The sequence below is a fragment of the Megascapheus bottae genome, chromosome 31 (assembly GCF_031878675.1).
Source record: "Megascapheus bottae isolate mThoBot1 chromosome 31, mThoBot2.hap1, whole genome shotgun sequence".
Lineage (NCBI taxonomy): Eukaryota > Metazoa > Chordata > Mammalia > Rodentia > Geomyidae > Megascapheus > Megascapheus bottae.
In genome coordinates this window covers 3,919,143-3,947,088 of record NC_143539.1, presented here as the reverse complement: position 1 = coordinate 3,947,088, position 27,946 = coordinate 3,919,143, and the positions used below count along the sequence as shown (strand labels likewise).

Genomic DNA, 27,946 nt, shown 5'->3' with positions numbered 1-27,946 from the left:
TACTGGAACTCAGAGCTATTCAGGAGCCTGACAGTAGAAAATCATGGTATGGGGAGGGAGAGTAGAAGAAAAACATGGGAAAGGATATCATTGTAAAATTGCTATTACCTTACCCATGTAACTGTAACCCCTCTATACATAACTCTGATTATATTTTTTTCATATATATATGAAATAATATATATGAATATATATATTGTCAGTCCTGGGCTTGAGCTCAGGGCCTGAGCACTGTCCTTGGACTTTCTCAAGGCTAGAGCTCTACCACTTGAGCCTCAGCACCACTTCTGGCTTTTTTCTATGTATGTGGTACTGAGGAATCGAACCCAGGTCTTTGTGCATGTGAGGCAAGCCCTCTACCACTAGGCCAAACTCCTGGCCCTTCTTCATATATCTTTTTTATAATTAATAAAGGGATTACAGTTACATTCGCCAGATAGAAGGAGCAGTACTTTGCACACATTGATACCCCTTCTCATGTTTTTGTCCCCATTTCTCTGCCCCCACACCGCCCCCCATCTTGTTTTCCCCCCTTCCTTTCCTATTTCAAATAAACATATATACAATATACCAGATTACAAGGTAAGATATTATAACAATATGAGAATAACCAAGGGACAACAAAATACAATAAAAATTTTTTAAAAGAAAAAATGAAAATCATGGCCAGCCTATGCAGAAATGTTCAGTGAGATCTGTCTCCAAAATAACTAGCAAGCCAGGCATGGTGGCTCACACCTATAAATCCTAGCTACTCAGGAGGCTAAGATCTGAGGATCAAAGTTCAAAGCCAACTGGGTACAAAAAGACTTGAGACTCTTATCTCAAATTAACTTCTAGAAAACAGGAAGTGGGGCTTGGCTCAAGGGTGGGGCAGTAGCCTTGAGCTGAAGAGCTCAGGAACAACACCTAGGCCTAGGTCAAGCCCGGTGACACACACACACACACACACATTCATTCATTCACTTATTTATTTATTCATTTATTTATTTATTTATGCTGGTCCTGGGGCTAGTGCACTGTCCCTGAGCTGCTTCTTGCTCATAGCTAGCACTCTACCACTTGAGGCGAAGCTGGACTTCCAACTTCCAGCTCCTTTTTGTAATTTATTGTAGATAAGATTCCTACCCACCCCGGTCTCGAACCTCCATGCTAAGATCTCAGTCTCCAGGGTAGGTAGGATTACAGGCAGGAGCCCACTGCTTCGTGGCACAAATTCCACTTTACACTTGTGTGGGCAAACCCAGGGAGTTTTTGCTCTCGTTTTGGTGCCTTCCTGGGGTTACACTCTAGGCCGGGCTGCGTCCTTGGACGTTTTCTGGTCCACTGCAGCCACAGCCCCACTTCTGGCTCTTTGGTGGCTAATCTTAGAGGAGTGTCTCGCAGGCTTTTCCGCCCAGACAGACTTGGAACCGGGATCCTCCGACCTCAGCCGGCCAGGTCGGCAGGTGTGCGCCCGCCTTCCTCCCGCGGTGACTTCCGTTCCGGGGACCGTGTTTTCAGATTCTGGAGCTGACCTGCGTGGGTATAAATAATGACCTTGACCATGCAGCTTCCTCTCACCCACTCGCTGCTGCCTCGGTTTCCCTCTCTGCACCGAGGATGGCAAAATACCGTGGAGATCTAGTGGGGAGCGGAGTAGCCAGGGAAGGGCGGGTGGTGGGCTCCGGGGCAGTGATGTCCCACGCGTGTCACCTCGCAGTCTCCCGCCAGGAGACCCCATGGAGGAAGGGGTTTAGCCGCTGGGAGACCAGGAGTTGGGAAGGACTTAACTTTTCCCGGGCCCAGGCTGGGCGGCGGGGGAGGGGTCTCCGGGCCTTCCGCCCCCTCCCCCCGCAGGGTCCGGGCGGGCGGCCGGGGCGCGCGTGAAGGTTACCGCTTCCCCGCGGGGCGGGCGGGGGCGCGCGCTGTTGCTGGGCTCCGCGGGGCCTGCCCGCGCCCGCACCCGCCTCCCTCCCCGGCCAGCCAGTGAGCGGTACCCGCCGCCGTTGCCAGGAGAAACTCGCCGCCCCGTTACCCAGCAACAAGCCTGGCCCAACCAGGCGCCAGGACCCTCAGGCCCCGCCCGCCGCTGCCCACCGCGTGCCCAATGCCGGGCTGGCAGAGCCGGCCCGGCTCCCGGAGACGGCGAGCGCGCTCATTGGTCGCCGGCGCGCCGCGCGGGGACCTGGGGAGCCCTGGGCGCGCGGTGGGGTGGGGGGGCGGAGGGGAGGGCGGAGGGAGCGGGGAGGGGCGCGGGGAGCCCGGGCCCGGGGAGCAGACTTGCGGCCGGCCTGACCCAGCCCAAGCCCCGGACCTGCATCCTCGGGGATGGTCTGGAAACGTGAGCTGAGCCTCTGTCTCCCAACCCTCCCCCACTCCACGCGGGGTACCACAGAGCTGGACATCAAGTGTCCCCCCACTTCCCAGAAAGACACCTGTGCATCCTGACCCCATAAACAACAGGGATCGGACATTCTGCTGCAATCGGATTTAGGGGTGCCGTGGTTCGCCAAGACAGCGACTAGAGGACCCCGTGCAAGAAGAGAACCCAGGTCCCTTGGCCCCTCGAAGGCGCAGCTGTAAGGGACCACGCGGGACCAAGAGGTCCCCCCCAGAACCGAGCTCCAGTGTGTGCCCGATCGTGGGACACCAGGACTCAGGCCTTGGGACATCAGGCCCTAAGACATCTCAAGGTTCTCCCCATCCTGATACCGGAGAACACAGCCCCCCCCCTTACATCACCAGACACCACCCCCAACCATCCAGTTCGTCTGGAAGATCCCCAGCCCACCGAGGCCCAGGCCCCAGGCGTCAGCCTCCCTCCCCTCTCGGCCCAGCAGCTGCAGTGACCAGGACTCCTGATCCCAGCTATTTGCTCTTCTCCTTGCAACCGACCTCCAACCTAGGTTAGAACTCGAACTCCGGGCTCTGAGAGCCACCGAGATCGCATGGCCAGGCCCAGCCAGACCCTCACCCTGCTGGGGGTGCGGGTGCGCTCAGTGTCAGGACCCCCGCCCCCCGGGCCACAGACCCAGGCCTGGGAGCCCTACTCTCCCAACACCATTAGTTGGCAACCGCGGAGTGGAGGCTCCGAGCCCTCCCAGCCTCCAGGGCGCCCTAGGCGCGCCTCTAGGCCACTCTCCAGAGGCCCAGGTAGCCGAGGCTCCGCCCCAGGGGGCGCCCGCCGCGGCCGACCCCGCTCGGGCCGGGGCGCGGGGGCCCAGGTGCGGCCGCCGGGCCCGGTACCTGGGGGGGCGGGGCCGGAGGATTACTCAGCCTCCAGAATGAGGCGATGACATCATCCTGGGGTGACTAACGGCTGCGGTGGGGGCGGGGAAGTTTACCCGGTAACAGCGCGCCGCGCGGCCCCGCCCCCCGGAAGGGCTGGCCGGGGGTGCACACGCGTGTATACACAAACACACGTGTCTGCGCAAACACACGCAGCGCTCTTCCTCCCCTCCAGCATCCCGTCCCGGGCCAGGGGTGTTGGTGGGGGGGGCCGCTGGCATTGCAGGGTGCGTTCATGTATCGTGTGTGTTGGCAGTGCTGCACTTGTCACAGAGCTGCCTGTGTGTCAGGTTGTTGTGTGTCCGCGTGCTATTGTCTACCTGTGATGGTGTGTCTGGGCTTGGGTGATATGGGGATTGTGTGTTGGTGTGTCTGTGTGGCATTGGGATTGTGTCTGTGATACCAGGGTTGTGTGTTGGTGTGTCTGATTGTGTGACATTGGGACTGGACGTGTTTGTGGTTGTGTGACATTAGGATTGTGTGACACTGGGATTGTGCGTTGTGTGATGGTGTGGGTGCCGGTGAGGTTGTGTCACCATGCCCCTGGGCAGTGCCTGCACCAGGATTGTGTGGCACGTTGTGAGTTGTGACACTGGTACTGGTGTGAGACGTGGATCGCGTGCGTGTGTCCCGTGTCCCTGTGTGGACGGTGTGGTTTGGGAGGCCCTGGGAGGCCCGGGTTGTGTGCCCGCGCGTGCGCACAGCGGCCGTGGGGTCGGAGGCGGGGTGTCTCCAGGCCTCCTGCTCGAGAACAGCGCTACCTCGCGCTGATTGGCCGCCGCCTCGCCAGTCAGCGGTTCCCGGTCCTGCAGTGACGCGGTAACCTGGTAACGGGAGCCCAGGCCCCGCCCCCAGCCCACTCGCCGGCCCCGCCGGCCCAGAGTCGCCCTCCCCGGGCCGGGGACTCGAGGCCCCGCACTCCACCCCCCCCATGGCCCGGGACTCGAGGCCCCGCATCCACCCCCCGCATGGCCCGGGACTCGAGGCCCCGCACTCCACCCCCCGCATGGCCCGGGACTCAATTCCCTGAAGTCCAGCCTCTGCACTCCACCCTTGGCTGGGACTTTTCTCTCTCTCTCATGTCTCCGTTCCTCCCCCCGCCACCAAGTCCCGTCCACCTTGCTCTGTCTGATCCGTTCAGTCCCTCCATGACTGTCTTCTCTGTGTGCCTATGCCCCCATGTTCACTTGCTTCCCCTGCCTCAGTTTCCCCATTCTCTCTTCTCCATCCCCATGTCTCCCTCCCCCCTGCCCCATTTTTCATTCTGTTGAGACAACTAGAGGACTTTTCCCTACTTCATCCCTCAGGCCTAGACTTCTGGAAACAGCACCCCTCCCGCGTCCCCCCCCCCCCCCCCCCCCCGCACTCGGGGTAGACTTCAGGAAGGACTTTCCTCCCTGGCATACAGCACCGGGGCTTTATCGCTCGGGCCAGGCGGAGGCCCGGCGGCCCCGTGGCTTCCGGAGGCGCCCGGGCGGGCAAGATGAGCTCACTGCAAGTTGGCTAGGATTTCATCAGCTTCCTCCGCAGGAGCTGCCCCCGCTCCTCCCCGAGCTCTGGCCGCGCCGGCCGATCCGCTGGGCGCCTGCTGCCCCCGCGCGGCGAGAGGCGGAGACGCAGGCGTCTGCCCGCAGCCCGCGCGGGCTCCAGGGCGGGCACCGCGGGCCCACTGGGGTACCACTGGGGCACCCCGCCCCCCGCGCACTCGGAATGCACACGCGGATCTCAGGAAGCGAAGTGAATTTTGTGGTTGCTGGTGATGGAACCCTGGGCCTTGTGAGTGCTAAGCTGCGTGTGTGTGTGTGTGTGTGTGTGTGTGTGTGTGTGTGTGTGTTGGACCTGAGAGTTGAACTCTGGACCCAGATGCGGTCTCTGAGCTTTTGTGCTCAAGGCTGGTTCTCTACCCCCTTGAACCACAGCGCCCCCCTGCCCCCCTTCCTGCTTTCTGATGGACATAGTCTCACGGACTTTTGTGCCCAGGCTGGCTTTGAACCACAATCCTCAGATCTCAGCCTCCTGAGTATCTAGGATGACTGGTGTGGGCCACTGGCAGCCAGCTCTGGATTCATTTAGCATGATGGATTTGATCGATTCTTTTCACAGGACTGCGTCTGGAACCAAGGGCTTTTATGTATACTAAACAAGTGTTCTGCCACGGAGCTGCAGCCCAGTGCACATCTTTTCATCCTGCCTAAGAAAAAAAGTCACTCTTGTCGTGCCTCAGTTTCCCTCTGTACTTGAGTCCTACACACTGGCTGTCCTCTCGCCACTAACATACAAAACCATGCAGGAGCCTGAGCCTTGTGTTTCTGCTTCTCCCGCCCTCCCCCCCCCCCCCCCCCGCTTTATTTTTTTCCTGCAACTTCCTCACACGTGCATTGAGTTTGTTGTCCCTGAGTCCTCCTGGAGAATCCTCGCGGGGCAGCTGCAAACCTCCTCCACCCAGGTGGGTGGGCACATAGTGGGTTTTCACTGTGACTATGTTGTGGACTGAACGCAGGTCCAGGGCCCAGTGACAGAGCGCGGCAGTGCCCTCTGGTGGCCTTTTTCTGTCCCTTCCTTCCTGCTGTCTCTCCCTCCGCCCCCTTTCTGGGGCTTGAACTCATCACTGTCCCTGAGCTTTCTCAAGGCTAGAGCTCTGCCACTTGAGCCACAGCATCACTTCCGGCTTTTTCTGTGGATGTAGTACTGAGGAATCGAACCCAGGGCTTCATGCATGCTAGGCGAGCACCCTACCACTAAGCCACATTCCCAGTCCCGGCCTCTGTCTTACATATTTTTCATTTTTTTTCTCCAAATGTTGCATACCTTGCACGTGTACACACACGTGCAGGCTCTTGTGTAATCTGGTCTGCCTGGGTTCATCTTACTGTGAATTAACTTTTGCTGCAGAAATCTTGTCTTCTTAGAAGTCATAATAAGGATCTCCCTTCAAGTCTAGAGTGTCCAGCCTTCATTCCCTCTAGACGCCACTGCCTTGGCCTGCTGCTGCTTCCCCTCTTGTAAAGGGTGGGCAGTTGTATCTGTCTTGTCTGTTCTCCTTGTCGTGGGGCTTGAACTCTGTGCCTGGGCACTGTCTCTGAGCTCTGCAGCTGAAGGCCAGCGCTCTACCATCTGAGCCACAGCGCCACGTCGGGTTTCCCGGCGCTTCACAGGAGCTGAGTCTCCTGGATTTTGTGCCGGGCTGGCTTTGAAGCGCCATCCTCAGGTCTCAGCGTCCTGAGTGCTACGGATTACAGGCGTGAGCCGCTCGCGCCCGGCTAGTTGTGTCATCCTACGGAAGGCAGGAGATTAAACTAATCACTGGGGCTCGACGTCAGCGGAAAACGGTCAGAGCACCTTAGCATCCCCGATGCCCGGCCTCTCACTTCCACTAGTGGGGTCGCGGTCCCTTTAAGGCTCCCGGAAACGGGCCGGTCGGGCCGGAAGTGACCTTCTTTATTTTCCCCCTCGTCACGTGGCGCGGGCAGGAAGTGACGCGCGCGGCCCGGGAGCTGCGGACGCGGAGGCCGACCGAGAGCCGGAGTCACGGACGCCGTGGGGGTCTCCGGGACAGGTGACCGGGGAAGTGGGCCCGGAGCGTACCCAGAGAGGGCGGGGCGTGAGGCCTCACGTGAGAGAGCCGGCGGCACGCGCGGGGGCGGGCTCAGCGGTCCCCGAGGGGGCGGGGCCAGCACGCCCACGTGGGCCGCTGGAAGGGCGCTGGCGGGGCTGGACGTTGGAGCGTGGGCGGGGCCTCCAGCGGGGTGGCGGTTAGGGGCGGGGCCTAAGGGTGTGCTGGGCGGGAGGGGCGGGGCCAGAGTCTCAGCGAGGAGCTTAGGGGTGGCGGCCGGGACGGTGGCCGCAAGTGCTTAGGGGCGGGGTGAGAAAGTTGTCCCTGAGAGGAAGTAGGTTCTGCTGGTTGGCCTGGAAGTCAGGGGCGGATCCGCCAGCCGAAGTGAAGGCCAGGTTTGTAAGCACCGGGTGAAAAAGGGGCGGGGGGACCAGGATGCTCGTGGGGTGTCTGGGGGGGGAGGGGGTGGAGCCTGTGGCGCGAGCTGCTGCTTTAGCTGGGGGCGGAGCTAGGCGCGGACTGAACCGGGCTGGAGTTAGGGGCGTGGCCCGGGAGGGTGAGCCGGGCAAATAAGAGGCGTGACCCGGCGTGTCTGCGGCGGCCAGGGGGCGGGGCCAGGGCCCTGACGCGAGAAGCGGGGGCGGGTTAGGCCGTTGCCTGGGGAGCCTGGGGTAAGAGGTGGAGCTGGTGGGGGCGGGACTGAGAAGGCTGTAGCCCAGTCCGATTAATTGCGCCAGCGTGTGGGCGTGGCCAGCAGGCTGGCGGGCTGGGCGTGGCCGTGAAGTTGCGTGCGGGCTGGGGGCGGGCGGGGCCGGGTCGCCTTTGGGAAGGTCCCTGCTGGAAGCTGGAGCGCTGCCCCGGAAGTTTGCCTTGGCTGGAAGTGGGTTCGCCGGGGAGGCCATGTTTGGTCCCTGTTGGATCTAGGAGGCCTCCCCAGGTGGTCCCGGTTTGTTTCGGAAGTCGTCTTGCGAGCGGTACCTTTCTTGGATGCTGGAGGCCGGGCATTGCCAGACGAAGTTCAGGCTTGTGTTTACGAGTTGGGACTGGGCACTGAACTTGGGTTTGACGCTTCCCAGGCAGTCTGTAAGGCTCCCCAGGGATCTATCTCCGGGCTCCTAGGTACTAGGTTCATGACATTGTCGCGGGGGAAAAAAAAAAGGAGGTATTGGTTAAGAAAGTATTAGGAAAGGAGAGCCAGGAAAGGACAGTGGGCAGTTAGGCCCGGGTCGCTCAGCCTGGGTGCTGTCCCTTAATCTCTTAGCGGTTTTGTTTTTGGGTTTTTTTGCCAGTCCCGGGCTTGAGCTCAGAGCCTGAGCACTGTCCTTGGACTTCCTCAAGGCTAGAGCTCTACCACTTGAGCCTCAGCACTACACTTCTGACTTTTTTCTATGTATGTGGTACCGAGGAATCGAACCCGGGTCTTCGTGCATGCTAGGCAAGCACTTTAACCACTAGGCCAAACTCCCGGCCCCCAGTCTCTTTAGGTTTTTTTGAAGACTATTCCTCTACCACTTGAGCCACAGCTCTTCTCCAGAGCTCTTCTCCATGCTTTTTGGTGATGAGGCTCACAGATTTCCCTGCTTGGACTGGTTTCCAACTGTCTTCCTCAAATCTCTGCTTCCTGAGAAGTTAGGTTGACAGGGGAGAGCCACCAGCACCTGGGTTGCTGCTTATTTTGGAGTTGGAGTCTCCTAAACTTTTCTACTCAGAGTGGCCTCCAACTCAGATCCCTTGATTCCTAGCCTCCTGAGAAGGTAAATAACAGGTGGGAACCACTGGTGCCAGGCTGCCTGTTTGGGTTGAATCAAGTTCATTAATATTTATCTCTGAATTCAGGCTCATGTTTCCCAGGCCTCCTTTCCTGCACTCTACTCTGCCTCACTTCTAGAAGCTGATAGGTGCAGCTTGAGAGGAAGGGGTATAGCCCTGTAGAAATCTGGTTTGGGGCTTGGGGCTAGATGTGCCCTCACAGGCTAGGCAGGCATGGCTAGAAAGACGGTGCACAGTTTAAGATTGGGTGGAGCTGGGACTGGCAATATGGTTTAGTGGTAGAGTGCTTGTCTAGTACCACACAAACAGAAAAGGCCAGAAGTGATTCTGTGGCTCAACTGGAAGAGTGCCAGCCTTGAGCAAAAAAACCTCAGGGCCTGGGCACTGAATGGGTTTCCATTCCTTGAGGAATGGAAAAAAAAAATAAATGCATGGAGTCAAAGACAAAGGGGTGAAGTCCAGGAAAAGGAATGGGTGTGAAGGCTCCAACTGTCTTAGGGTATAGGTGGTTTTGTGCATGTTTGCGTGAGGAGCCCCATTAAGGAAAGAATGGAGCTGATTTGGGGTGCTGCTGGCTTTAGCCTGCTGTTCTTCTTTCCTCAGGATCCCCCTGTAGTGATCCAGATTCTGTGAGGGAGCTTCCTGGGACCCTGGTTCTGCCAGCCAAATGGTGAGCCGGGAGGTGGGCAGGCCAGATGGAGCATGGGAAGGGTGTGTTTGGATGGAAGGGTCCTGTCCACCTAAGCCTCTTCTTCCATCCCTCAACCACCTGGGGGTCTCAGGCAGCCACACTGGATTTGAAATCCAAGGAGGAGAAGGATTCGGAGTTGGACAAAAGGATCGAGGCTCTTCGGCGGAAGAATGAGGCCCTCATCCGGCGCTACCAGGTGCCCTAGCCCCGTCCTGGGAGACCCCACCCCCTCTCTCCCCGCAGTGAGTTTTTCCTCACCTCTCCCTTCCTTACAAGCTTCTCATGGCTCACCATCACTGTGAGGATGAGTGCCACAGGCCTGGCCTGGCATCCTTCCTTCATCCCATCTCTCATTCATTCACCACACCCGTTCACTGGCTCCCTCGCTGAGTGGGCATCGAGGTTCAGCTGTGACTGACAGGCCTCAGCCTTTCCTTGCAGGGCTCCGCAGGAAGGGAGGCAGCCCCCCCTGCACCCAGTGAGCAAGGCTGGGGTGGGGGATTTCAGGGAGGGCAGAGAGCACTGTCCCCTCCAGCCTGGGGGACTTTCGGGAGAGATTCCTGGAATAGGAGGCCCAGAGGCCTGATGAGTAGATAGCAGTTGCAAAGGAGAAGGGAACAGCTTAGATGACTGGTGGAGACATGCGTTTGGTGTGGATTGGGGCCCTCAGTCTGGGAAACTAATGTAGAGAGCTGGTGGGGGGAGGGCAAGTCAAGCAGGCCCTGGATTCTGAGGGTCATGGAGGGCTGTGGCAGAGTGAGCCCGGTTCTGAATAGCTTTTTGGGGCCTGCTCTTTGGTTGCTGTGTGGGGGATAGGAGGATGGGACACTGGAGACAAGAAGGCAAGGAAGAAGTGCCAGGCCCAGCTGGGCTGTGGCAGGAGGGAGGGAGGAGGCCCAAGAGTTGGTGCATGCTGGGGTGGGCCCTCTGGGGACGTGTGGGCTTCATTGACTCATTCTTCATGTGTTCATTCATTGAAACCTCTGGAGCACATCAAATGCCGGTGGTGATGTAGGCTTGGGGATGCATCTGGAAGCAAGCAGACCAGTGGGTGCAGAGGAAGGCATCAGGGGACATCTCTCCCCTTGGGAGGGACATTTGAGCTGAGTCCTGAGTGAGGTGATATAGGGTGAAGGAACAGGGAGCAGCTGGTGCAATGGCCCTGAGGCAGGTTTGAACCTGGTGTGTTCTGGAGCAGGGGCTGTGCGCTGTTGTGGGGCATGTGATGGGCTTGGCTCTGGAGGGGTGCTGAGGCCTCAGGAGCTCTCAGTAGCTGCAGGGGTAGAGCTGGTGCACGGAACCCTGACTCCCAGTGCTGCTCACAGGAGATCGAGGAGGACCGGAAGAAGGCTGAGCTGGAGGGGGTGGCCGTCACGGCACCCCGAAAGGGCCGCTCGCTAGAGAAGGAGCCTGTGGTAGACTTGGTGAGCCATATAAGGATCTGGAAGGTTCAGCTGCCCAGACTTGGGGTCCCTGGCTGCACCCCCATCCTTGTCTCCCTGCCCCATGACAGTGCATCTCTCTCCTCTCTTCCAGGAGAAAGGTCCGGGCCCCCCTCGGAGGCCTCCTGGAGTCCCTCGGCCCTCAGGGGCCAACAGGGGAGGTCGGCCTCCCCCACGGCAGGGTGGTCGGGCAAGCCTAGGCCGGGGGCCCCATGGCTGGGAAGACTGTTCTGGGGAGCAGCCTCGAAGGGCTGGAGGCCGAGGCCGGAGGGGCCGAGGTCGGGGCTCCCCTCATCTCTCAGGAGCAGGAGATGCTTCAACCTCTGACCGCAGATCGAAGGTAGGAGGTAGGGAAGGTGGAAGCCGCCATTTTCTCATCTCAGTCCTCTACACTGAGCATCGTCCTCATTCCTTCCCTCCCTGCTTGTGTAGGACATGGAGAGTTGTAGACAGTCTTAGGCTACCCAGCAGGGCTGTTCTCAAAAAACCCAGTAAAGACTTAAGTGGAGCCTGGCACTGGTGGCTCGTGCCTGTCATCCTAGTTACTCAGCAGGCTGAAATCTGAAGATGGTTGTTCAAAGCCAGCCTGCAGAGAAGTCCTCACGAGACTCTTAGCTTGCTAACCACTCAGAATCCACAAGTAGAGCTGTGGCTCAAGATGGTAGAGTGCTAGCCTTGAGCAGAGAAGCTTGGGGACAATGCCTAGGACCTGAGATCAAGCCTGACAACTGACCTCCCCCCGCCCCCCCCAAAAAAAAGGAAGAAAGGAGTCCCTCGAAGGCCTGAACTTCACGCAGGGGTGGGTGGGGTGGTCGTGCCGTCACCGGGGCTGGCCCTTCGCACTGGTGGATGCAGGCCGGGAGTCTAGGCTCGCCTTGTCCTCCTAGGGAGGTGAGGACTGAGGCCAGGTCTACCACGCCTGCTGCGGGCTGGGCAGGGGAGGGCCATTCTGGGCAGCAGGTGACTGAGGTGGCATCTGGGACTGACCCCGCAGCTTCAGCTGTTTGTCAGGGACAAGGTGACCCAGTGCAGGCTTGGGGCTGAGTCCTCTCTCCCGAGTGACTGGGCTTTTCTCATGCCTGGCACGCGCCCCCTCTGTGCCCAGGAGTGGGAGGAGCGACGCCGACAGAACATCGAGAAGATGAACGAGGAGATGGAGAAGATCGCCGAGTATGAACGGAACCAGCGGGTCAGCGCTGCGGGGCAGGGTGGCCAGGGCAGGCTCAGTGCTGGGGCCCCGGGCCTGGCAGCCTGCTAACCCCAGCCCTGCCCCTTTGTTGCAGGAAGGGGTGCTTGAACCCAATCCAGTGCGGAATTTTCTGGATGACCCCCGACGTCGCAGTGGACCCCCAGAGGAGCCTGAGCGCGACCGCCGTGAGGGCAGCCGCCGGCACGGGCGCAACTGGGGTGGCACTGACTTCGAGCGGGTGCGCTGTGGCCTGGAGCAAGAGCGGCAGGTGGGTGCCTGGGCACCCAGTGTGGCTAGGCGCTGGGTCCCTGGGCACATCTGTGTCTTGGGAAGGATTCTGTGATATCTTAGGAGGGTAGGGGCTGGCGGAGGCTGGGCTTGGGGACCTGGGGAGGAGGGAGGGGGCCCCCGGCTTTTCCTCCCACCTCCACCCCACTTTTTTGCACTTGTGTTCTGGGCTGATTTGGGAGTGTCTTTATACCAATATTCCTGTTGTTTGCTGGGCACTAAGGAGTGTCAGGCACCATTTTATTTTAATTTGGTTATTTGTGGTGCTGGGATGGAGTGGAGATGTTTCCTGGTCGCTGAGCCCCTTGCCACAGTGCCATTTTGGTTGCTGAGCATCCGTTTAAGGCAAAACCCCTCCCTTCTGGAGCTTACTTATGGGAGCCGCAGGTGAAAATCTAGAAGGTGGGCACAGCCGGGCGAGGGGAGGGCACTGCCTCGCACAGATGGGGGGCCACCTGCCGCATCTTAAGAGGCTACCCTCCTGCTGGTGCCGCCACTGTCACCTCCTCCCTGTTTGCATCTGGTGCCCACTTGGGCATCTGGGGTCCTGAGGGGCAGTGGGGACAGGCATTGATGGTGTGTGGCTGGGAGCAGGGCCGCCGGGCTGGCCTGGGCGGGGCTGGTGACATGACGCTATCCATGACTGGCCGCGAGCGCTCGGAGTACCTGCGCTGGAAGCAGGAGCGGGAGAAGATAGACCAGGAGCGGCTGCAGCGACACCGCAAGCCCACGGGCCAGTGGCGGCGCGAGTGGGATGCGGAGAAGACAGAGGGCATGTGAGTCCTTGCCGCCCCCCGGCCCCGGGGTCTGATGGATGGCTCCCTGAGGCCTGGGAAGCTGACCTGCGGGGTTGCGGTTCCTATGGCCCAGGCGTGGAGCTCGGGCATCGGGGCCGCATCTACCGCGAAGGTTGCAGGCGTGAGAATTTCCCAGGCCCCACAGATGGGGAGGGCAAAGCCTCGAGTTGCAGGTCCTTATTCACAGGTCTTCATTGGCTTTCCAGAACCTTCTGGGTGTACACCTTCCATGTGGGCTCGTGAAGGGGTCCAGGCTGAAGGCAGGCGTCACTGGGACAGACACCTGCCCTGCTGTTGGCAGATGCCGACGCTGGCCTGTCAGCCAGTGGGGCTGAACTTGGCCTTGCGGGGATTGCCCAGTGACCAGCTCCCTCCCTGCCCATGGCCGGCCCCACCATCCTGGATCCCCACACAGCTCCCAGCCTCGCCACCTAGCCCCATGTCTTGTCCCTAAGCCCATCTAAGGACATATCCCACCAAACTTGCAGCAAGGCTGTTAGCCTGGCAGAGGCTTTTGGAAGAGCTGACCACTCCCGGTTTTACCCACCCTGCCCTCTGCACTACTAGGACCTGGCATGCATGTAGCCCTTTCTGTGGGCTCTGGCTAAAAGAGAGGAAATTTTTATTTTCTTTTCCTGGTTTGGGAGCACTCTTCTGGGGCTTTGTGAGCACAGGAAATATAGCTGACCTTTTTTTTTCCCCCTCAGTGCTGGGCCTTTTACCCAGGGCTTGAACACTGTCCTTGGGCTTTCTTAAGGCTAGAACTCTTAGCACTTGAGCCACATCACCACTTCTGGCATTTTTCTATGTATGTGATGCTGAGGAATTGAACCCAGGTCTTCGTGCATGCTAGGCAAGCACTCTACCACTAGGTCAAACTCCCGGCCCCATAGCTGACCTTTTGAGGGGATGTTCTCTGGGTTAAGGATGAGGGAAGAACCTGGGTACCAGTGGCTCACGCCTGTAATTCAGCTGAGGCAGTTCAAAACCAGCCTGGGCAAGAAAGTCTGTGAGACTCTTCTCCAGTTAACTACCAGAAAACCAGAAGAGGGGCTGTGACTCAAACTGATAGAGCACTGACCCTCAGCAAAAGAGCTCAGGGACAGCACCCAGGCCCTGAGTTCAACCCCATGACTGACACAAAAAAAAGCCTGTAATCCTGACTACTCAGGAGGTTGAGAGGTGAGGATTGCAGTGCAAAGCCAGCTGGGACAGGAAAGTCTGGGAGACATGTCTAATTAACCACCAAAACGCTGGAAGTGGAGCTGTGGCTTAAGTGGTAGAGGACCAAAGCCAAAAAGCTGAGAGACAGGAGGCCCTGATTAGAACTGTTGGCTTTTTCTCTGTGTCTTGATTTCATCAGCAGTGCTGTGAGGCCATGTTGTGCACGTTCCAGCGATACGTGCATCGCAGTGCCTTTGTGAACTTGCTGGCAAGGTGAAGCCACCGGGCTAAGCTGTGGAAAGCAAGAGATGGAGGAAGGAGGTGGGATTTGAGGGATGAGAGGAGAGGGCCTCTGAGCTTAGTCCTCAAGGGGGTCAGGGAAATGTGGGAAGAATATTCTGGGAGCAGCAGATGCAAAGGCCCTCAGGCAGAGCTAGGTGTTGTGTGGAGGGAGAGCCACAGGAAGGAATTAGGAGCAGGGGAGCATCCTGTCTCTGGCAAAGGATTTGGGGGCTTAGATTCTGAATTTTTTACATTGTTTGCCTCTTCTCTGTCCCCCTTCCATCAGTGAGTGCTTGGGGTAGATTTCTGTGGCTGCTCATTTCCTGGCCACCCACTGACCCCCATCCTCCTCTTTTCCCAGGTTCAAGGATGGCCCACCCCCTGCCCACTCCCATGAAGCTCCTGTCCGCCATGGTGAGTGCTGGGCGCATGCAGTGCCCTGGAGAGCTGCTGCGGGGAGGGGGGGACTGTGGGGAGCGCATGCTTGGGCTGCATCCTCTTCCCTGACCTGTTCTGGCTTCCATCCTAGATGACCAGGCCTGGGCCCGTCCCCCAAAGCCCCCCACATTTGGGGAGTTTCTTTCTCAGCATAAAGCTGAGGTCAGCAACCGCAGGAGAAGAAAGAACAGCCGACCGCAGGCCAAGGCAGTGCCCCGTGCCTACAGGTGGGGGCGCCCTTCTGGGCTCCGATCCACTGTCTGTCTGTTTCCCGCCCTCTACCCCAGGCTGGGTGGCTGTCCCTGGTCCTTGCTTCTGTCATTGGTGTGTGGGGGTGTGTGTCCCTGTCTCTCTCTCAGGGATGTGGTCCTGTGTCCTCCCCTCTACTGGGTGACAGATGGGGGCACATGTCCACACCCCCTTATCGTGAGAGGCAGGAGGCTGTCTTGTTTGCCCCACCTGGGCCTCAGCCACCTCTGTCCCTTCCAGTGACCATGATGACCGCTGGGAGATGAAAGAGGAGGCAGTGTCCCCAGCCCCCGAGGCCTCACCACCCCCCACACCGCAGGAGCCCCCAGTGCAGGTAAGGCGGGCGGGTGTATGGGGTGTCCAGGGCCCACGGCAGTGCCCTGATGCTCCCGTGCTCTCTCAGCCTCCCAAGACCCAGCCTCCTGTCCACCGGCCGCCTGAGGATGAGGGCGAGGAGGACGGTGAGGGCGAGGAGGAGGGCGAGGAGGACGACGACGACAACGATGGGGCTGAGGAGGATGAAGAATGGGAGGATGTGAGTGAGGATGTGACCGAGGATGACGAGGAGGAGGAGGAGGAGATTGAGGAAGAAGGGGGCGCTGAGGCGCCGGAGCAAGCACAAGCCCGAGACCCCTCGATCCTGGAGGCTGAGCCCATCCGAGACCCCACCCCAGACGAGGCTGACCCAGTGCCTCCCAGGCCCCAGGAGCCGGAGGAGCCCCAGCAGCTGGAGGAGCCCCAGGAGCCGGGGGAGCTCTCCCCAGCCCCAGCTACACCTTCCAGCCCCTTCTCGACACCCACCGGCCACCAGCCTGTGCCTGACTGGGGTGAGGAGATGGAGCTGAAATCTGGGGGGGCCCTTCCGCCTGACACCCTCTCTCCTGGTGAGGCCTGGCCTTCTGGGAATGCATGACGGTGGCTGCTGTGTGTGCATGAGGGGGTGTGGCAGGGCCCAGCCCCCCCGTGTGCCCCCGCCCTGGTGGCCCTGGGGCTGTCGGCTCCCAGAGCCTGCCCTGCTTGTTCAGAGCTGCTGCCTTCCCAATAAAGAGCTCACGTCTCCAGTGACCTCCCCCAGTGTGTCCTTCAGCCCTAGCAGCTCCCCAGCCCTCCTCCTCTCTCTCTTTCTCTCTGGTGTGATGCTGTTTGGAGGGGAGGGGGCTTGACTGGGCCTCCCCTTCCCCAGGAGGTGACCAGCCAGCACCTGCCTCCCTGGAGAGTGGGCCCAGCCTCCCAGGAGCCCAGAAAGCTGAAGAGGAGGGGTCTGAGGCAACTCCAGGTGGGGGACACCGTGTGGAGGAGGGCTAGGGAGGACTGCGACCAGGGATGGGGGAGGGACAGGGGAGGTGCAGGGACCAGGTGGGGAGGAGTTGGGAAAGGCATAGAGAGGCCCTGGGGGAGGAAGTTTGGGATGAGCAGGATTCCAGTGGGCAAGACCCAAACTGCAGAGTTGAGATTGTGGGCCCCTCTGTGGGAGCAAGAGGCCCAACCAGGGATGGCCTCCCCCCACCCCCGTCGTGGGGTTGTGATGATGCTGGCAAGTCTGGGAGGGAAGGGGCAGAAGGGTCCTCCAGGGCTGGCTTGGCCCGGCCTGGTTAGGACTGCGACATGAGCCCAGGGCAGTTTGGCCTGCTGACCCGGCGAGAGCCCAGTGGGCACCTGACCGTGATCTCCCTTCGCCTCTCTCCAGTTGTAGTCAGGGCTATGTTGGGATGTCCCTGCTTCGAGGACCCAGTCGGAGGCCTGTGACAGGCCAGCAGTTGGACTGGGCGGGGGCGGGTTGGCGGGCTGTTCTCTCCGCTGAGCGCCCCCTCTCTCCCCCAGAGGCGGGCCCCGAGGAGACTGCGGAGATCACGGACTTCCACGGGGTGCGTTTCTGCAAGGTGGTGGCGGCCGCGCCGCTCCCGGGGGCCGCCCGCTGACCCCGCGCAACCGCAGGACCGCCTGGCCCGCACTAATCGCACCCGCCGCCCGCTCCTCCGCTTCCGCCACTGCCGCCGCCGGGACGGGGTTCAACGTAAGGGGGCGGCGCCAGGGCCACAGTCTAAATTAGTGCACTGGTGCAGGCCGCCAGGCCCGGATCGGGACGTCGAGGCTGGGGGGCGGACGGGAGTTAGCCCGGGAGGCCGGGTGCGGTCCCGTCTCCCTGGGGCTTGCGCCGGCCCCGATGGCCGCAGACGAGGAAGGACTTGAACTCCCAGCCATGGCAGCGTCTCCATTCAAGGCCGCGCTTCCGCCCACTTCCCAGCCGCGTCCTGCGTGCAGGCTGTGCTTGCGGGTTTGGGAGGAAGGGGCCGTCCTTCCCCCTCTGACACTTCTCCCCCCTCCCGCAGGCCTCCCCGAATTCCTGAAGACGCTGCTGGGCAGGGACGGAAGCTTCCAGGCCCTGGTGGGGAGGGGGCGGCAGGACAAGGTTCCTGGCTTTCCAGGCTGTGTTCTAGGACCCACTGTGACTCTTGGGCTCCAGGGAGCCGGAGAAAGGGCGGGTGGGTGCCAGAGGTGCTGGGGGCAGGGCTGGCCGGGGTGAAGGGTGCCCCTGAACCTCAGGGATCCAGGGCAGAATGAACACCAGGCTGGCAGGACACGGACCCCGGGCCTGGGCTGTAAGGGGCGGGGCCTAGGCTCCGGGACGGAGTTACGATGACCGCAGGTTTAGATGGGATGCCGAGCTCCGGGGCCGGGTCAGACCCCGGGTAGGGCTGGGTGCCAGGGATGGAGGACAGTGCGCATCGTAGGAAGGAGAACGCAGCTGGGACTGAGCACATGGCCCGGTTAAGCTGGAAAACAGGAATGGGCGAGGAGGCGGGGCAAAGACCTGATGGAGTCGGGTGCCATAAAGGGGCGGGGTTAGGCTCAGGGCGGGGCCAGCATGAGGAGGCGGGACCAGGAGCTTGCGTTTGGTGATTGGCCGAGAGTGAGAGGGGTGTGCCCATGGATAGGGAGGCCCGCCCGTGTGGGCGTGGTCATACGCAACGGGGCGGTCTTCGGGCGGGGCCTTGAGCGCGGCGGCGCGGGTGGAGTGAGCAGCCGCGATGCGGGGCACGAGCTGCGTGGGCGGCGGCGGCGAGAGCCCGGGCGGCACCGGGCTGAGCGAGGGCCCGCGGGGCCGCTGGCTGCGCCTGGCTCCGGTCTGCGCCTACTTCCTCTGCGTGTCGCTGGCCGCCGTGCTGCTCGCCGTGTACTACGGTCTCATCTGGGTCCCCGCGCGGCCCCCCGCGGGCCCCGGCGGCCCAGTGCCCAGCGCGCCGCTCCCGCCGTGCGCCGCCCGCCCCGGCGCACCGCCCGCGCCGCCGCCCGCCCCCGCCGCTGTCTCCTGCCTCCTGGGGGCCCCGGGTGGGCCGCGACCCCAGCTCGAGCCGCCGCGGAGCCGCCGCCGCCGCCGCCGCGACCTCGAGAGCCGTCCAACGCCGAGAGGATCGCCCGTGGCCGCGGGGGGCCCAGGACCTGGGTAAAGCCTCCCGCCCACCCCGCACGGCCGGCCACCCTCCGGAGCCCCCCGGCTCGCGCCCGCGTCCCCGAAGCCGTCGTCCTGGAGCGTGGGGGCTGCGGGGACGCCGGCCGCCGCCAATCTCCGATCCCGCCCGGCTCCTGACCCTCCCCGGGAGGATTCTGGGCCCGAAGCCCGCAACCAGGGGCCCCGCGCCTCTCTCCGTCTCCACGGCCATCTGCAATAAACTCCAGCCTCAGCCGCTGCGCCTGTCTGTGTGGTCTCTGCCAAGTCCTTCCGGTGGTCCGATCTTTGTCCTCGCCCCTGGGGTCCCTGTGCACCCTCACCTCCGTGGGGAGTCACGGGCGAGGGGAAGGGTTTGGGCCTTAGCAGGACCTTCGAAGGTCAGACGGAGACCCCTCCCAGTCCTGCCCTGGCCCACGGGCCTGGGGAATGGGGGCATGGCTGTCAGTACAGTTAGGACATGGGGGACACAGTTACTCGTCCGAGCCGCCGGCGCCCGGGACGCAGCGGTTCTGGCCTTGGTCCTGGGTCAGAGCTGAGGGCTCTCCTGGAGCCCAGCATCGAAGCGCTGCCCCCTCCCCGGGAAGGGCAGTCTCTAGTGGGCACGGCGCCGAGAGGGACAGGTGCAGCGGCTCCTGGCAAAGGCCGGGCCTTGGGCAGGGCTGGGGACCCCTGTGGCCCGTGTACAGCTGCTCAGGTTCGAATTTCAGCTCTTCCTCTCAGGTCCTCTACCACCACCAAGATAACTCAATCTCTCTGGTCTAGAGAATCCGAGGATTAAAAAAGGAAAGAAAAAAAAAAAAAAAACGTTGGCTTAAAGCCCCAGATGGTGTCACAAGCTCTGTCCCCCTCCTCCCCTTCTTGAGAAATCACAGTATGGATTCCTCAGGGAAATCAAGGCAGCCCAAAGCTCTGGATGCGGGAAAGTGATGCGGGAGGGGGGGGGGGGGCTCCCCCTTCTTCCTCCAGTGCCCCTCATTTTGAGTTTCTAGCCCCAGGGTCCCGGATCTTGCTGCTTGTGGCTGTGTGGATCTGCCCCGTCTCCTCTCACCTCTCCCTGAGCTGTGTCCCATCTCTATCCCCAGCTCCTCCCACTTGTTCTTCCTGCTCCTCAGTTTCCATGGTTCTCCAGTCATAGCTAAGCTGTGCCCCTGTGCTGCAGAAGTACCCCTTCCTGAGTGTCCTCTTGTGTCCCCTAGAGGCTGGGTCTGGGGACACAGCAGGCACCGCCGCAGGGCTGCCAAGGTAGACAGTGGAGTAGGCTGAGTAAGTGGCAGGTGACGTGCCGTATGCCTTCTGGTCGCAGGTATTTTCAGTGACCGATGGCTTTATGGAATGTCGAGCACCGTGGTACAGTTTTTCTGTGGCTTCTCCATTCAAAAAATCTTTTTCCCCCTGGTTCTGGAGCTTGAACTCAAGGCCCAAGTGCTCTTTCTGAGCTTCGTTTCATTCAAGCCAAACCACCTGAACCACAGCACCACATCCACCTTTTTCTGAGTTGAGCTGAAGAGTTCAGGGAGAACTCCCAGGCACAGAGTTCAAGCCCCACAATGGACCACCCCCCCCAAAAAAAAGATAGATCTGAGGATGGTGGTTCAAAGCCAAGCCTGGACAGGAAAGTCACTGAGAGTCTTATCTCCATTTAACCACCAAAGAACTCGAAGCAGAGCTGGGGCTCAAGTGGTAGAGTGTAAAGAAGCTCAGGAACAGCATGCAGGCCCTGAGTTCAAGCCCCAGGATTGGTTCACACACGCGTGCACGCCTCACCCCAAGAAATAAACCAAGGTTATAGACCCAAAGAGGGACTGAGCCTAGCCGAGGGAGGAGGCCCTGCCAGTTGCACGGAGCCCCAAGTCTTCCAGGATGTGCATAACTCATGGGTGTCACAGAGGGACCGGGCAAGAGTCCCCTAAGCACAGCCCAATGAGAGCCCTGAGAGGAAAGCCAGTCATTTCCTCCTGTCATCCGTGTCTGCCCCTCATGCTTTAAAACCCGCAGCTCAGCTGACTGGAGGAGGACTTGGAGCAGAGGAGCCCCGAAACCGTGAGTATGATTTGCCCCTCTTTATGCTTTGAGGGGGCCATGGGGAGGGAACCCAGGGCTTAGGACATCTACCTCTTGAATCACACCCCCAGCCCTTCTGTTTGTATTTTTATCCAAGGGAAGGAGTATTGAGATTTGAACCCAGGCCCTGTGCTAGCTAGGCAGATAGATGTTCTACTACTTGAGCTACACCCAAAGAAAGCCTTTTTACCCTTTTTACTGTAGTCATTTTCCGGGTGGAGTTTTTCTCTCTCTCCAACCCCCCACCCCAACTTGGGCCAAGTAGCCTGGACTTTAATCCTCCTATTTCTGCCTCAGAGACCTCATATTGTTATTTTGCCTTTTTTTTCAGGGGGGGGGTTGTCATGAGGCTTGAACTCTGGTCTACCGCCCTACCCCTTGAGCCACAGTACCACTTCTGGTTTTCCGGTGGTTAATTGGAGTTAAGAGTTTCCTGGACTTTAGTGCCCGGGCTGGCTCTGAATCCTGATCCTCAGATCTCAGCCTCCTGAGTAGCTAGGATGACAGGCATGAGCCACCAGGCCCAGCTGTTATTTTGCTTTTGACTTGGGGTCTCACTAACTTTGCCCGGGCTGGCTTTGAAGTTGAGATCCTCCTGCCTCTACTCCCTCAGACAGCTCAGATGATTCATGTGGGTGCCTGATTCCCTAATTCTCATTTCCTACCTTCTCTGTCTGCCCCCCACCTCCCTCCCCAAGCCAGCCACCATCCTTTCCCTAGTCTAGTCCAGGGGAGGACCCAGGCAAAGAATAAAGTGTCAGGAATTGGTCTAGAAATCCAAGTCACATTATAAGACTGGAGCCTCAGTTCCCAGGGGAGAAATCCTTAAGTTACATTTCCTAAAATGAGTGGGTGCGGTGGCTCACGCCTGTAATCCTAGCTCTCTAGGAGGCTGAGATTTGGGGATTGGAGTCTAAAGTCAGCCCAGGCAGACAAGTCCACAGGACTCTTAACTTCTTCCTCTCCTCCTCCTCCTCCTCCTTTTCTTCTCCTCCTCCTCCTCTTCCTCCTCCTCCTCCTCCTCCTCTTCCTTCTTCTCCTCCTCCTTCTCCTCCTCCTCTTCCTCCTCCTTCTCCTCCTCCTCCTTCTCCTCCTCCTCTCCTCCTCCTCCTCCTTCTCTTCCTCCTCCTCCTCCTCCTCCTCCTCCTCCTCCTCTCCTCCTCCTCCTCCTCCTCTCCTCCTCCTCCTCTTCCTCCTCCTCCTCCTCCTCCTCTCCTCCTTCTCCTTCTCCTTCTCCTTCTCCTTCTCCTTCTCCTCCTCCTCCTCCTCCTCTCCTCCTTCTCCTTCTCCTTCTTTTTCTTCTTCTTTTCTTTTGTAGGTCATGGGGCTTGAACTTGGCCTGGGCGCTGTCCCTGAGCTCTTCAGCTCAAGGATACCACCCGACTCTTAAGCCCTACTTCCTGGTTTCTAGAGGTTAATTGGAGATGAGTCTCAGGTCCTTTTGTGCCTGGGCTGGCTTTGAGCCTCAACCCTCAGATCTTGACCCTTAGCCATGCCAGCTAAGACTCTTTATCTTCAATTAACCAGCAACAAGCTGAAAGTGGAACTGTGGCTCAAGTAGTTGAGTGCTAGCCTTGAGTGGAAAAAAAAAGCTCAGGGATAACGCCCAGACTCTGAGTACCAGTCCCAGGGCCGGCACACACACACACACACACACACACACACACACCCTAAATAACGAAGATTTACAGCACTTGACACACACGCACATGCCCTGGGTTCCATCCCAGCCTCTCAAAAAGTATAGAAATAGCCTGGCATGGTGGCTCAGCCTGTAAACCTAGCTACTCAGGAGGCTGAGATCCGAGGATCAAGGTTCAGCCCAGACACAAAAGGACCTGAGACTCTTATCTCCAATTAACCTCTAGAAAATGGGAAGTGGGGCTTGGCTCAAGGGTAGGGTGGTATCCTTGAGCTGAAGAGCTCAGGGACAAGGCCCAGACTGAGCTCAAGCCCCATGACTCACCAAAAAAAAAAAAAAGTATAGAAATAGGGGCAGGGAGGGGCCGGGAGTTTGGCCTAGTGGCAGAGTGCTTGCCTAGCATGCACAAAGACCAGGGTTTGATTCCTCGGTACCACATACATAGAGAAAAGCCAGAAGTGGTGCTGAGGCTCAAGTGGTAGAGCACTAGCCTTGAGAAAGTCCAAGGACAGTGCTCAGGCCCTGAGCTCAAGGCCCAGAATTGGGAAAAAAAAAAAAAAGATATAGAAATCTACAACAGTGGGAGTTTGGACCTGAACCTGCTTGCATTGGGCTTCGATTGATCTAGAGTACAGAGAGGGGAAACTGAGGCTCAGGCAGGAAACAGGGATGACTTGCATCCCTCAGTGGTTGGTGGCAGAAGCCGGGACCCCTCGCATCTCTGTGTGACCCAGGTTCTGGTGCTTCACCAGCTCAGCCACAGTTTTGTTTCTGTGGTCAGGGAGGCCCGAGTATTGCTTCATGAAGTCAAAGAGGAAACGGAGAAGCAAGGATGTTGCCACACATGCTGGCAATCTGACGCAGGCAAATGGAGTTCCCAAAACAGGAGCAGCCATTACCTGTTGCCTTTTTCTCTGCTGTGAAATATTCCAGTGGTAGAAAAGTCTGTCATAAGGAAAGTCACTCTGCTGCTTTCCTAGCTACTCAGGAGGCTGAAATCTGAAGATCGCAGTTCAAAGCCAGCACTAAAGTGCACTAAAGTCTGTGAGACTCTTCTCTCCAGTTAACCACCAGAAAATGGAAAGTGGCATTGTTGCTCAAGGGGTAGAGCAGTAGTCTTGAGCTGAAGAGCTCAAGGACAACGCCCAGGCCAAAAAATTATTATTATTATTTATTGTCCATTGGGGGGCTTAGACTCTGGGCCTAGAAGCTGTCCCTGCTTTGTACCACCAGTATATTTTAGGGTGAGGTTTCACACTTTGTCAATGCAGTTTTAATTCATTTCCAATTATTTTGCCTTTAAGACTATAGTTAAGGCTGGGACTGTGGCCTAAAGGCAGAGTGCTGCTTAGCACGCACAAAGCTCTGAGTTCGATTCCTCAGTACCACAGATACAGAAAAGGCTGGAAGTGGTGCTGTGGCCCAAGTAGTAGAGTGCTAGCCTTGAGAAAACCCAAAGCCCAGAGTTCAAGTCCCAGGACTGGCAGAAGAAGAAGAAAAGAAGAAGGAGAAAAAGAAGAAGAGGGAGAAGAAGAAGAAGAAGAAGAAGAAGAAGAAGAAGAAGAAGAAGAAGAAGAAGAAGAGGAAAGAGAAGAAGAGGAGGAAAGAGAAGAAGAGGAGGAGGAGAAGGAGGATAACTGTAGACATTATACTTCCTATCTGTAATCTAATCTCTCATAAGATTGAGAACTGAAAGTTGAGAGCTCAAGTCCAATCTGCATTACATAACAAGATCCTAAGACAAAACAAAAACTCTGGGCCCTGGGCTGGGAATGTGGCTTGGTGGTAGTGTGCTTGCCTAACATGCATGAATCCCTGGGTTTGATTCCACATAAACAAAAACTAAAAAGAAGTGGCACTGTGCCTCAAGTGGTAGACTGCTACCTTTGAGCAAAAGAAGCTCAGGAACAGTGCCCAGACCCTGAGTTTAAGCCCAAGGATTGACGAAAAAAGTTAATAACAATAAATATGGGGCCAGGCATAGTGGCTCATGCCTGTAATTCTAGCTACTCAGGAGGCTGAGATCTGAGGATAAAGGTTCAAAGCCAGCCAGGGAATAAAAGGACCTGAGATTCTTATCTCCAGTTAACCTGTAGAAAATGGGGCTTGGCTCAAGGGTAGGGTGGCAGCCTGAGCTGAAGAGCTTAGGGACAGTGCCCAGGCTCAGAGTTCAAGCCCCATGACCCACAATAATAATAATAATAATAATAATAATAATAATAAATAATAATAAAAAAATATGGGGCTCAGAGTTTGGAGTGCTTGCCTAGCATGCACAAAGACCCAGGCTCGATTCCTCAGTACCTCATACAGAGAAAAAAGAAGCTGGAAGTGGTGCTGTGGCTCGAGTGGTAGGGTTCTAGCCCTGAGAAAACCCAAGGACAGTGCTCAGCCCCTGAGCTCAAGCCCAGGACTGGCAAAAAAATAAATAAATACAAATCTAAATAAGAAAAAGAAAATGTCAGGCGCCCAGTGGCTCATGCCTGTAACCCCAGCTACTCTGTAACAGGAGGTCTGCGAATCATAGTTTGAAGTCAGTTTAAATAGGAAAGTCAGGGAGATGCTTATCTTTTTTTTTTTTTTTTTTTTTTTGAGCACTGTCCCTGAGTTCTTTTGCTCAGGGCTAGCAACACTCTACTACTATGAGACAGAGCTCTCTTTTTTTTTTTGAGTGATTCACTGGAGATAAGAGTTTCACAGACTTCCTGCCTGGGATGCCTTTGACCCACGATCCTCAGATGGTAGCCTCCCGAGTAGCTAGAATGACAGGCGTGAGCCACTGGCACCTGGCTTTTCCATATGCTTTACATGTATTTGTTTGTTTATTTATTTTGGCCAGTCCTGGGCTTGAGCTCAGGGCCTGAGCACTGTCCTTGGATTTTCTCAAGGCTAGAGCTCTACCACTTGAGCCTCAGCACCACTTCTGGCTTTTTTTCTATGTATGTGGTACCGAGGAATCGAACCCGGGTCTTCATGCATGCTAGGCAAGCACTTTAACCACTAGGCCAAACTCCCGGCCCTTACATGTATTTCTTGACCGATTTCTTTTTACAATCCTGGACTTGGATTCCAGTACCTTGTGCTCTACCACTGAGCCACATTCCCCAGCCCTTTTTGTGTATGTGCTCCTTGTCTTAAAGACACAGTCTTGGTAACTTTGCCTTGGTTTGGCCTCTACCTCGTGATCCTCCTACCTCTGCCTCCCAGGTAGCTGGGATCGCAGGCGGGTGCCACCATGCCCTCTTGGGCTGGCCTTCCAAACTTTGCACACACGTTCAGGGGCAGATCTTCCATCTTGGTGATGGGTTCGTGGTGGTCTGCTGTTTAGCTGTGTCATCTTTTTCTGCTGTAGTCCCCTATTGCCAGACACTTCCGTGATTCCTAACCTTTGAGTGAAGACAAGATTTCACGATGTGGTTCAGGTTGGCCTTGAACTCAAGATCCTGTGAGCTTCCTAGTGCTGGGATTACCAGTGTATGCTACTACGCTACCAGTGCCACGCCTCACGGTGGCAAAAACATCGAGGGACCTGTTTCTATGGCAGAGGGGAGGAAACCACAGAGTTAGAATAAGTACTTTTATTTCTGCCCTCATGAAGTCAACACGATCAGAAGACAGGGTGATTTCATGCTAGGAAGAAGAACTTATCACTTTCAGTGATACCCTTGGGGTATGAGTCATTCTACGGCTCAGAATATGGCAGACACTGATATAACTTCCTCCTCCTCCTCCTCCTCCTCCTCCTCCTCCTCCTCTTCCTCCTCCTCCTCCTCCTCTCCCTCCTCCTCCCCGTCCTTTGTTGGTCAGTCGTGGGGCTTGAACTCTGGACCTGAGCTCTTCAGCTCAAGGCTAGTGCTCTTTAGCCACAGCACCACTTCTGGTTTGCTGGTGGAGATAAGAGTCTCATTGTTTTTTGTTTTTTTTCCTGCCCAGGCTGGCTTTGAACCATGAGCTTCAGATCTCAGCCTCATGAGTAGCTGGGATTACAGGTGTGAGCTACTGGCACCTGGCTTCCAAGTCATTTCTTTGTGGCCTTTCCAGGGGACACTCAGATATCTACCCCACCTGCCAAGGGAAAGCCTCCCTGAGCAGGCATGGCGTGCCCGGGTGTGTGTGGGGGGGCAGGGGGCGGGTACTGAGGCCAGTAACTAAAGGAAATGTTTCGACATGTTAAGTAATATTTTCAAAGGGAGAGAAAAATGGGAACCCGGGCAAAGTTCTGGTGGCTCATTCGCTCCGTCATCCCAGCTATACGGGGGGCTGGGATCTGAAGAAGGGATTCACGAGCCTCTTCAAATCCAGTGAACCCCCCAAAAGAGCTGGAAGTGGAGGTGTGGTGCATGTGGTATGTGCCATCCCTGCACTCTAAGCCCCAGGATCATCACATAAGAATGATAACGATAAGGATAATAATCCAGGACCACTGTGCTGGGAGTCTGGGATCTGAGAGTCTGTTTAACCTCGTAGGTCCATGGCTAACCCGACTGTGGATTATTCTGATTACTATGTCACTTACGGAGCGTTTGACCTCAATGCCCCTGTGGACGGCCACATCACCCCAGAGCTGTACTCTGCCAGCATCCTCGCCCTGGTCATCCTTAGCCTGGTGTTTGTGGTGGGGGTGCCAGGCAATGCCCTCGTTATCTGGGTGACCGCCTTTGACATCAGGCGAGTCGTCAATGCCATCTGGTTTTTCAACCTGGCGGTGGCCGACCTAATATCCTGCCTGGCACTGCCTATCTTGATCATCACCATCAAAAACCACGGTCAGTGGCCCTTCCGAGACGACAGCTTCGGGGACACCAGCTGCCGCATCCTGCCGTCCCTCATCCTGTTCAACATGTACGCCAGCATTCTCCTCCTGGTCACCATCAGCGCCGATCGCTTCCTCTTAGTGTTTAACCCCATCTGGTGCCAGAAGTTCCGCCGTGCCAGCATGGCCTGGTCGGCCTGCGCCCTGGCCTGGGGCCTGGCCTTCCTCATGACCACCCCTTCCTTCCGGTACCGCAGAATCCATCACGACAACTTCTCCGACTATGTCATCTGCGGGGTGGACTACGGGCAGCACGGCATCCACACGGAGAGGGCAGTGGCCATTTTCCGCCTCCTCCTGGGCTTTGTGCTGCCTCTGCTCGTGCTCACCGTCTGCTACGCCTTCCTGCTGCTCCGGACCTGGAGCCGCAAGGCCACACGCTCGCCCAAGACACTCAAGGTGGTGGTGGCCGTGGTGAGCAGCTTCTTTATCCTCTGGTTGCCCTACCAGGTGACCGGGACGATGATAGCGTGGCTGAACGTCACGTCCCCCATTTTCTCCCACGTCACCAGGCTGGACCCCCTGACCATCTCCATCGCCTACATCAACTGCTGCGTGAACCCGGTCATCTACGTGGTGGCTGGCTGGAGCTTTCTGGTCCGGCTCCGGAAGTCGCTGCGTGCTGTCCTCCGCAACGTGCTGGCCGAGGACTCGGTGGCCAGGGACAAGTCCTTCACACGCTCCACGCTGGACACGCAGTCCCAGAAGACCCAGGCCGTGTGAGGCTGCACGCACACGCCGTGGGCCCTCCCTTCCCCGCCGTGGTCCTGCGGGGCTTGGAGTTTGGACTCAGGGCTTCGTGCTTGCTAGCCAGGTGCTCTACCACTTGAACCAGGCTGCCCACCC

At 58.1% G+C, this 27,946-nt stretch overlaps 3 protein-coding genes across 13 annotated transcripts; all 3 read left to right on the top strand.

Moving 5' to 3' along the window:
• The first annotated feature begins 6,735 nt into the window (after nt 1-6,735).
• On the top strand, nt 6,736-17,598 carry Ccdc9 (coiled-coil domain containing 9). 11 transcript variants are annotated; one of them, XM_090322805.1, is made up of 15 exons: nt 7,131-7,218; nt 9,197-9,275; nt 9,376-9,480; nt 10,610-10,708; nt 10,821-11,066; nt 11,832-11,915; nt 12,010-12,183; nt 12,798-12,979; nt 14,808-14,860; nt 14,976-15,111; nt 15,374-15,467; nt 15,537-15,960; nt 16,317-16,409; nt 16,955-16,998; nt 17,464-17,598. In XM_090322805.1, exons 2-15 carry the CDS (start codon nt 9,261-9,263, stop codon nt 17,479-17,481), a joined length of 1,767 nt encoding a protein of 588 aa, XP_090178931.1. In that variant the 5' UTR covers nt 7,131-7,218; nt 9,197-9,260; the 3' UTR covers nt 17,482-17,598. The 11 variants fall into 11 exon arrangements, with proteins under 11 accessions (XP_090178927.1, XP_090178921.1, XP_090178931.1 ...); XM_090322801.1 differs by lacking the exons at nt 7,131-7,218; nt 17,464-17,598 and adding an exon at nt 6,736-6,826 and having other exon boundaries at nt 9,197-9,263; nt 16,955-17,431; XM_090322795.1 differs by lacking the exons at nt 7,131-7,218; nt 17,464-17,598 and adding an exon at nt 6,736-6,826 and having other exon boundaries at nt 16,955-17,431.
• Nucleotides 17,599-18,151: 553 nt separating this feature from the next.
• On the top strand, nt 18,152-18,816 carry Inafm1 (InaF motif containing 1). The gene has a single exon (XM_090322806.1). It carries the CDS (start codon nt 18,163-18,165, stop codon nt 18,580-18,582), a length of 420 nt encoding a protein of 139 aa, XP_090178932.1. The 5' UTR covers nt 18,152-18,162; the 3' UTR covers nt 18,583-18,816.
• Nucleotides 18,817-26,618: 7,802 nt separating this feature from the next.
• On the top strand, nt 26,619-27,946 carry C5ar1 (complement C5a receptor 1). Its single transcript, XM_090322085.1, has one exon. The coding sequence runs from the start codon at nt 26,759-26,761 to the stop codon at nt 27,821-27,823; it is 1,065 nt and encodes a 354-aa protein (XP_090178211.1). The 5' UTR covers nt 26,619-26,758; the 3' UTR covers nt 27,824-27,946.